Source organism: Camelina sativa, chromosome 2, assembly GCF_000633955.1.
Source record: "Camelina sativa cultivar DH55 chromosome 2, Cs, whole genome shotgun sequence".
Taxonomy (NCBI): Eukaryota; Viridiplantae; Streptophyta; class Magnoliopsida; order Brassicales; family Brassicaceae; genus Camelina; species Camelina sativa.
Genome location: NC_025686.1, coordinates 27,250,179 through 27,258,253, shown reverse-complemented (window position 1 = coordinate 27,258,253; position 8,075 = coordinate 27,250,179). Strand labels below are relative to the sequence as shown.

Genomic DNA, 8,075 nt, shown 5'->3' with positions numbered 1-8,075 from the left:
AAAAAAAAAAAAAAAAAAAAAAAAAAAAAAAAAAAAAAAAAAAAAAAAAAAAGAGAAAGCAAAGGAAAGATGAAAGGGCAGGTCTCTTCGTAAAAGACCCCACGATCACGCATCCATATGAAAATGCATGACACGTATACCTTAAACGTCATCGTTTTTTTGCACATTACCCCAAACCCTTAAACCGACCTACACTACATAAATTACTTCTTCCTCTTCACTCTTTCCACTTCCCACCATTAAAAAAACCTCTCTCTCTCTCCGAACTCTCTCCTCAAAAAGAGCAAAAAAGAGAGAAGAAGAATCAAATCCCACACAATGGCCGTTACACTCTCCTCAACCGTGACACCTCTCCTTCTCACCATCCTTCTATCTCTCTCATCCGTCTCAGTTCTCAGCGCATCTCACCACCACGTGGCGGCGCCGGCTCCGTCTGTTGACTGTTCGACTATCATACTCAACATGGCTGACTGTTTATCCTTTGTTACGAGCGGAGGCACGGTGACGAAACCGGAAGGTACTTGTTGCTCTGGGCTTAAGACGGTTCTCAAGACTGACGCTGAGTGTCTCTGTGAAGCGTTTAAAAGCAGTGCTTCTCTTGGAGTTACTTTGAACATCACTAAGGCTTCTACTCTTCCTGCTGCATGCAAGCTTCACGCTCCTTCTATTGCTAACTGTGGATGTAAGATCTACTCTTTTCTTTTACTTTTTTCTCTTCCGACTCTGTGGATCTCAAGTTTTTTTTTTTTAAGCGGTTTCTTAGATCTATATTTTTTTTCCATTTTTTCAGTTAAATTAAGTAATTTTTTTATAAACCAATTTAAAGATTATTTTTTTGTTTTCTTTATAGACTAATGTACTTACAAGTCTTTTTTTTTTTTTTGTTCTTGCAGTATCTGTTGCTCCTACTGTTGCTCCAGGTATTTTATATTTCTTCTTTATTGATTTTTATTTATTTTGTTTCTTAATTTTACTCTTTAATTTTTTGTCTCATGCAATGCTTTGCTTTATTGTCTTTTTTAAATGTCAATTACAAATATTAAAAAAGGAATTGTGGATTGTTTTGATATTCTTGGTTCTTGCTTGGAACATATAGTTTGTGTGGATGTGGTGAAACCCTTTTTATGTTTTTCAAAAACGATTCCAACTTTAATCAATTGAGATTCGCTGTATTTTGTGTTCACTATGAGTTGATTGATTTCAACTTTTTTATGAGTTTGAAGTTAGTAATTTAGAACCTAAATTTTCAGGTCTTGCTCCAGGAGCAGCAGCTGCTGCTGGACCTTACTCAGCCGGAACTCAAGCTCCAAACCCGTCTCCAGGGAACGATGGATCTTCTTTGATTCCGATCTCGATCACAACCTTATTCAGCGCCGTATTGTTCGTATTGTTCTTCTTTAGTATGTAAAGAACCTGAGCCATTTTTCACCAGTTAGATTTGGCTGTATGAAATTGGTTTTAGGGTCTTTTTAGAGTTAAACTATGTGTGTGTTTTTTGGCGTGTTCTGTTTTTTTTTGGACCATATCGGTTTCTCTGTTACTCTTTTAGTTTATGTTATTACTTTGTCCCCCACATTGGTCCTAATTTTTATTCGAGCTATCGGTTATTATTATTCCTCACTCGATTTATTATCTCTCTTTCAAGGTAGTAATCCTAAAAATAAAAATTACCTATGGTTGCAAAAGAAAAGAAAAAAAACTTAGGATAATATCGTCACTTTAATCTGTAATTCTACTCAAAGTTTTATACAGAAACAAAATTTCAAGAAATCAAAAGCTGGACAAACGGTTGTCTTTTTTTTATTTGAAAATTCATTGTCATTATAATGACGTCATTTTAGTAAATGAAAATTGGAAATTTGTTTAGAAAAGGTTTATGCAAGGCACCATCACTGAGCTGCTGAACTTCCCTTAAACAGGCTTTTCAGTTTTCACACCTTATGAAATAAGTATCTGTCTGTCTGTCTGGAACGATATGGTCCACACCTAGCACATATATATACCGTCACTCAGAACCGTATGTCCCAAAATATGTTCAAAAGTTCCATATTTCTTTTTCTTACTGTGCAGTTTGACTATTGTACCATTTCCAACTGTATTCTATCGAACGAGTAGAAAATATCTCTAGGCCAAACGCATCAGTTAAATGTTTTGCCAAAATGCATGATCCTCCCCCCTATCATCTGTTTCTAATTGTGTATCTAGTTTGTATAAGTTCCCGCATCCAACCCACACATGAAACTTTTCCTTCAAAAGCCTCATAGGGACACTGCATTATGCCAAAATTAGTCACATATGGTCACATCACATGTCTTTCCTTTAGAGCATTTAGGACATATATATGCAGAGATGGATTTGTAAGGGCGAAACTCATTTCAGGAGTTATGGTCTTGCAAGCCTAAACCATGTTCTTGAATTTACATGATGACGTACATTTTTCGGTCTTTTAAGTGTTACTGGGGCTACGCCACCTACTACCATGGCCCATGGGCTACTTATATATCTCAACAGATAAGTCGTATGATATGAGGGTAAGAGAGGTTGGTGATTTAGTTGATGATCACATTGTATAGAATCAGTGAATCACAAAACAAAATTAGTGTAGTGTTGTAAATATATACCTGAATTACCTATCCGGGTAATTTTTTTGTAAATTTGAAATCGTTTTTTTTTAAAATAAATTAAATCTGATGTAAGGGAAAACAAAATGTTACGTGACATCGTGTAAAAGAATATTATGCTTTTTTTTTTTTTTTAACTTCCGTTTTCTTCATGTGATTAAATTAATTACTAATGATTAGCTTTTTTTATCAAATTCAAATTCAAAAAAATCAATCAATGTTAATGATAAAATCAACTGTCGATGAAAATTACTAATCTGTCGGAAAGTGTCCGTCGTGGACAAATCACGTTTATTTCCTTCCCCCACGAAGATTTTCAACTTTTCTATATGATCGCGTGGACTTTCCAGCGCACGTTAGATCTCTCACCTCCCTTCGCCATTTATATTACTAATAATTAAATTTTTAATTAGTTCGTATTACTTCTACACGAATTTACTAAAGACCAAAAATTAAATAATTAAAAAAACTAAAAAGTTAAAAAAAAAATAACAATTTCAAAGTGTTGCGAATAATAATAATAATAATTACTTTCCCCTCTCTCTCTCTCTCTCTTTGTCTGCCACCAACAGCCGAGGAGGACGACGACCGTATCCACCACAAACCGCTTCCGGCTGAGACGACGGCGATCTACTCCGGCCGGTTATGCTTACTTGATTCCGCTTCAAATTTTATTTGAAATTTTCAAGCGGATAATCTCGGAGAGCAGGAAGAACGGGATTATCATTTGATATATAGCTGATCGCTTGGTTCTTTTCCTGAGATTTAGTTTTGGTTTCTGGGGAATTTTTCCGATCGCCTTAGGTTTCCGGCGATTGGATTGAGTAGGATACGAGGAATCTCTCTCTGCGGTGTTTTTAATATTCTTCTCGCGATTTAGGTTTTGCTGGCGTCGGAGAGTTTTAGCTTCGTTGATATAGGGCCATTGGGATTTTGAGCTTTTGGAGGTTACATAAAGGTCTATTTTGAGTTAAGGTTTTACGAATCCATCCTAGGGTTTAGTTATCGTTGGAGAGAGGTTCTTTGATTTGGTTCGAGATTTGTCCTGGATCCGTCTTCTCAGACGGATGATTTGCGTCTGTGAGCTTGGCCTTACCTGATTCAGGATGCCTATGGGACGGTTTCTATCTCTAGTCCGAGGAGACTCGGCTGAGTCACCTCGTGAGATTACCTCGCATAGTAATATCATCGGCGATACTGGTTCTAATGGTTGGCTTATTAGGTTTTTCGATTCTGCCTTCTTCTGTGAGTGGATTGCAGTTAGTTATCTGTACAAGCACCCACATGCTGGTGTTAGGGATTACTTATGCAATAGGATGTATACACTTCCCTTATCTGGTATCGAGAGTTATCTGTTCCAGATTTGTTACATGATGGTGCACAAACCAAGCCCATCTCTTGATAAGTTTGTGATAGACATCTGTGCCAAGTCACTGAAAATCGCACTCAAAGTGCATTGGTTTTTGTTGGCTGAGCTGGAGGACTCTGACGATAATGAAGGCATCAGCAGGATTCAAGAGAAGTGTCAGATTGCAGCTACTTTGATGGGTGAGTGGTCTCCTCTTATGCGTCCGCTGAATGATGTCTCAACCCCAGGTAGCAAGAATCAGGTCCTGAATAGACTTTTGTCGTCAAAACAGAAGCTCTTCTCGTTAACGTTATCTGCTCCCACCCAGAAGTCTTTGTCATTCTCACCTTCGCCAGGGACCAACGTACTGGATGATGGTAGTCAGTTACCTTCCGAGGACAATAAGATTTTCAAGAAATTTATCCCAAGTCCTAAATTCAGAGATGCTTTAATGTTTAGAAAGTCGGTTGACAAAGATGATGAAGAGAGTGAAAAGGAAGGATTCTTCAAGAGGCTCATGAGGGACAACAAAGTTGAGGGTGATGATTCAATACCTAACTCAGAGGGTTTCTTTAAGCGCCTTTTGAAAGACAATAAATCAGAAGATGAGGACATAACAAACAGTTCCGAGGGGTTCTTCAAGAGGCTCTTGAGTAGTAAAGGAGAAAGTGAGGAATTGACGTCGAGTTCAGATGGGCTGTTTAAGAGGTTGTTACGCGATAATAAGGGAGATGAAGAGGAATTGGGTGTAAATTCAGAGAGTTTCTTCAAGAGGTTGTTACGGGAGAGTAAAAACGAGGACGAGGAGTCAAACCCTAACTCAGAAGGCTTTTTTAAGAAACTATTCCGTGACAGCAAACCTGAGGAAGACAAAGTTCCTAAAGAAGTGGATGATGAAGACAAGGATGGTTTCCTTAAGAAACTTTTCAGGGACAAAAATGATGACAAGAGACCTGGTAGTGAAAAGAATGAAACCAATGGAACAGTGGATGCCGATAAGAAATCTGGTGAAGAGGATGAGAGGGAGGGGTTTTTCAAAAAGTTCTTTAAGGAAAAATCTGATGACAAGAAAGACATTGTCAAGGCCGATGATGGGAATGAAAGCGAGGGTGATGAATCTCCAGAGTTTTCTCTGTTCAAAAGATTATTCCGTATACATCCCGAAGATGCAAAGCCTGCTGCAGAAAATGAACATAGCAGCAATGGCTTAGTTGAAAGCAGTCCTGGGACAGAAAACTTTTTCCGCAAGTTGTTTAGAGATCGTGACCAATCTGTTGAAGATTCTGAACTGTTTGGATCTAAGAAACACAAGGAGGTATGTCTCTTTATTTGACTTTGTCTTTTCTGTTTCTATTTTATTGCAGACACTAGTTACGTTTGCACTGTTTTGACAATTACTTTTCATTCGATCCATATCTTCAGATTTGTTTGTCAAGATTCTTGTAGGGAACAATCCTCTATCTCTTTGTAGGGAACAATCCTCTATCTCTACTTCTTATGAATTTTACTTGATACAAATGTTGGGTGAAACAGGGTGGTTGTTCGACTTCAGTTGATTATTTATCTATGATGGACATAGTTTCTTCCATATGTGCTTGATTCATCTCATACCAATGTTTCTTATTATTACCATTGCAGAAACGTCCAGGCTCACCCAAACAGCGGGATGATACTCCATCTGGTAAGCCCCCGCTACCAAACAATACTGCATCACAGTTCAGGAAAGGGGCTTACCACGAGTCGTTGGAGTTTGTACAAGCTTTATGTGAAACATCATATGGTTTGGTAGATATCTTTCCCATAGAAGATAGGAAGATTGCTCTTCGGGAGGTGATCCTTTCCACCTGACTTTTCTCATATTGATTATTAAGTTTGAGGTGTCAAATTCTATCTCTGTAGCAGTTTATTAAATTTTATATTTCTTTTGTTTGGTTTTAGTCTCTTGCAGAGATCAACTTTCATTTATCGGAAGCTGAAACCACTGGAGGTATTTTTTCTGGAATTAGAGTTTAAGAGGAGTTATTCTTTGGGGGTTTACTTTATTTGTGTAGTTCAGTTATATTGAGCCGGCATACATTAGTCTGGTCATGTATGCTTTCTCTGAAATAGTATTTGAACTTTTCTTGCTCTGTTTATGTTGCTGAGAAGCTGAGAGCTAGATTATGTTACTTGTCTTGAAAGAACTAGTATGTCGTATATCATTTTTCGTTGCACACATGAGTCCAATGTACGATAGATGTTGGTCATTGTTTTCACTGATTAGGCTTTCAGAACATACTGCAGTCTTCCCACTGTTGTTTGAAGAATATATTTATTTTATTCTTGTCTCGTTTTCATCATTTATTTTTCTCTCTTGTATAGGATTTTCTTTGGACTTGTGTTTTCTTTCGTGAGAGAATAATGTGGTCCAATCTTTTTGGCGTCTAAACATTAGCATTTTAAAGGATTATTGGATTCTTAATATTATTTTTTTTGTCATTTTCTGTTGTGGTAAAATGGTTATGTTATCAGATACGAAATTTAAATTCATAATTTTAAATAAATTCAAATAATCTTCCAGGAATTTGTTTTCCAATGGGGAGAGGAGTTTATCGCGTGGTCCATATTCCTGAAGACGAATGCATTCTTTTGAATTCTAGGGAAAAGGCACCATATATGATCTCAGTAGAAGTTTTGAAAGCGGAAACACCCAGGTAAATATAATTTTCTTACCAATTACTGCTTTTAACAGGAAGTTACCTTCTTTTTTGTATCCCTTAATCATACGAAATGTAAAACTTTTCATAATAACACTACCCCATTGTTCTTTTTGTTTCTGATACTTGTTGCGGCAGTGCTAAGGATACCTCTAACTCCCAGAAGCTTTCTAAAGGGGGCATTCCATTGGCAAACGGTGACGCCTTTTTGCAAAAACCTCCTCCATGGGCTTATCCACTATGGACTACGCAAGAAGTTTATCGCAACAGTGCTGACCGAATGTCGTTGTCCACTGCCCAAGCAATTGATCAAGCAATGACTCCTAAGTCAGAGGTGAAGGCGAAGCTTGTCAATGTAAGTCTCTCAGTGGAGAATCGTACTTCAGCTCTTGACTCATTGAGCGATTCACTTGATGATGTCATGGCTGAGGCCCAAAGGACGGGGCTGAACACTGATCTTGAATGGGTAAGGGTGGTCGTGACGGCTGACCCAGGACTTACAATGGAAGGCATTCCTGATCCATCAGCCCCACGTAAAAAGGAACATCGTCGTGTTCCAAGTACTGTTGCCATGGAGGAAGTAAGGGTGAGTGTTTCCGACATGCTATGCACTTCATTTTCTTATTTAGGCGTCCATGGTAAGAAAAAGTGAAGATATTGAAATTGTATGTGTTCTGTTTGGTGTTGTTTCTCTACCCGTCATTAATCCTTAATTAAACCACTTACGCAGGCTGCTGCAGCGAAGGGAGAGGCACCTCCAGGCCTTCCACTTAAAGGGGCTGGTCAGGAGGATTCATCGGATGCGCAACCAAGGGTGAATGCATATTTAACATAATATAGATCATCCTCTTCTTTTTCCTGTTTTAAATGTTGAACCTTATTTATTTATGTTTTGTGTTCTTTAACAGGCCAACGGTGGAATGCTGAAAGAAGGTGATGCCTTATCAGGTGAACTTTGGGAGGGAAAGCGAGACAGAATTTGTAAAGCTTCAATATATGGAAAATTGCCTGGTTGGGACCTGCGTTCTGTAAGTGCTACAAAAATCCAAACCATTAATCGTTTTACTTCTGTTGCCAAATGGGTATAATCCTCTAAGTTAAGTTCTTTTGTTGATGAAATAGAATCTGTATATGTTTTCGGCCTTGAAGGCCTCAATTAGTTTGATATAGTACCCAACGGTTTCTGTTTGTCTNCAAGATATTGAAATTGTATGTGTTCTGTTTGGTGGTTTTTCTCTACCTGTCATTAATCCTTAATTAAACCACTTATGCAGGCTGCTGCAGCGAAGGGAGAGGCACCTCCAGGCCTTCCACTTAAAGGGGCTGGTCAGGAGGATTCATCGGATGCACAACCAAGGGTGAATGCATATTTAACATAATATAGATCATCCTCTTCTTTTTCCTGTTTTA

At 38.1% G+C, this 8,075-nt stretch overlaps 2 protein-coding genes across 2 annotated transcripts in view; both read left to right on the top strand.

Annotated features, from left to right (window-relative positions):
- LOC104742106 (non-specific lipid-transfer protein-like protein At5g64080) lies at positions 217 to 1,615 on the top strand. The gene is made up of 3 exons (XM_010463079.2): positions 217 to 682; positions 894 to 920; positions 1,251 to 1,615. The coding sequence occupies exons 1-3, from the start codon at positions 319 to 321 to the stop codon at positions 1,406 to 1,408; spliced, it is 549 nt and encodes a 182-aa protein (XP_010461381.1). The 5' UTR covers positions 217 to 318; the 3' UTR covers positions 1,409 to 1,615.
- The window catches only part of LOC104757356 (phosphatidylinositol 4-kinase beta 1-like), a 7,826-nt gene continuing 2,895 nt past the window's right edge, over positions 3,145 to 8,075 (top strand). Inside the window, exons 1-7 of the mRNA XM_019238510.1 lie at positions 3,145 to 5,284; positions 5,608 to 5,799; positions 5,908 to 5,956; positions 6,530 to 6,662; positions 6,804 to 7,251; positions 7,396 to 7,479; positions 7,574 to 7,693. Of these exons, the coding sequence (XP_019094055.1) occupies positions 3,728 to 5,284; positions 5,608 to 5,799; positions 5,908 to 5,956; positions 6,530 to 6,662; positions 6,804 to 7,251; positions 7,396 to 7,479; positions 7,574 to 7,693 (2,583 nt within the window). The 5' untranslated portion in view covers positions 3,145 to 3,727. The remainder of the gene's footprint in view (positions 5,285 to 5,607; positions 5,800 to 5,907; positions 5,957 to 6,529; positions 6,663 to 6,803; positions 7,252 to 7,395; positions 7,480 to 7,573; positions 7,694 to 8,075) is intronic.

Coding starts and splice junctions, on each gene's coding strand:
- LOC104742106 (XM_010463079.2), top strand. CDS start 319: ATGGCCGTTACACTCTCCTCAACCGTGACACCTCTCCTTCTCACCATC. Junction 683..893: donor TTCTATTGCTAACTGTGGAT/GTAAGATCTACT, acceptor TTGTTCTTGCAG/TATCTGTTGCTCCTACTGTT. Junction 921..1,250: donor TGCTCCTACTGTTGCTCCAG/GTATTTTATATT, acceptor CTAAATTTTCAG/GTCTTGCTCCAGGAGCAGCA.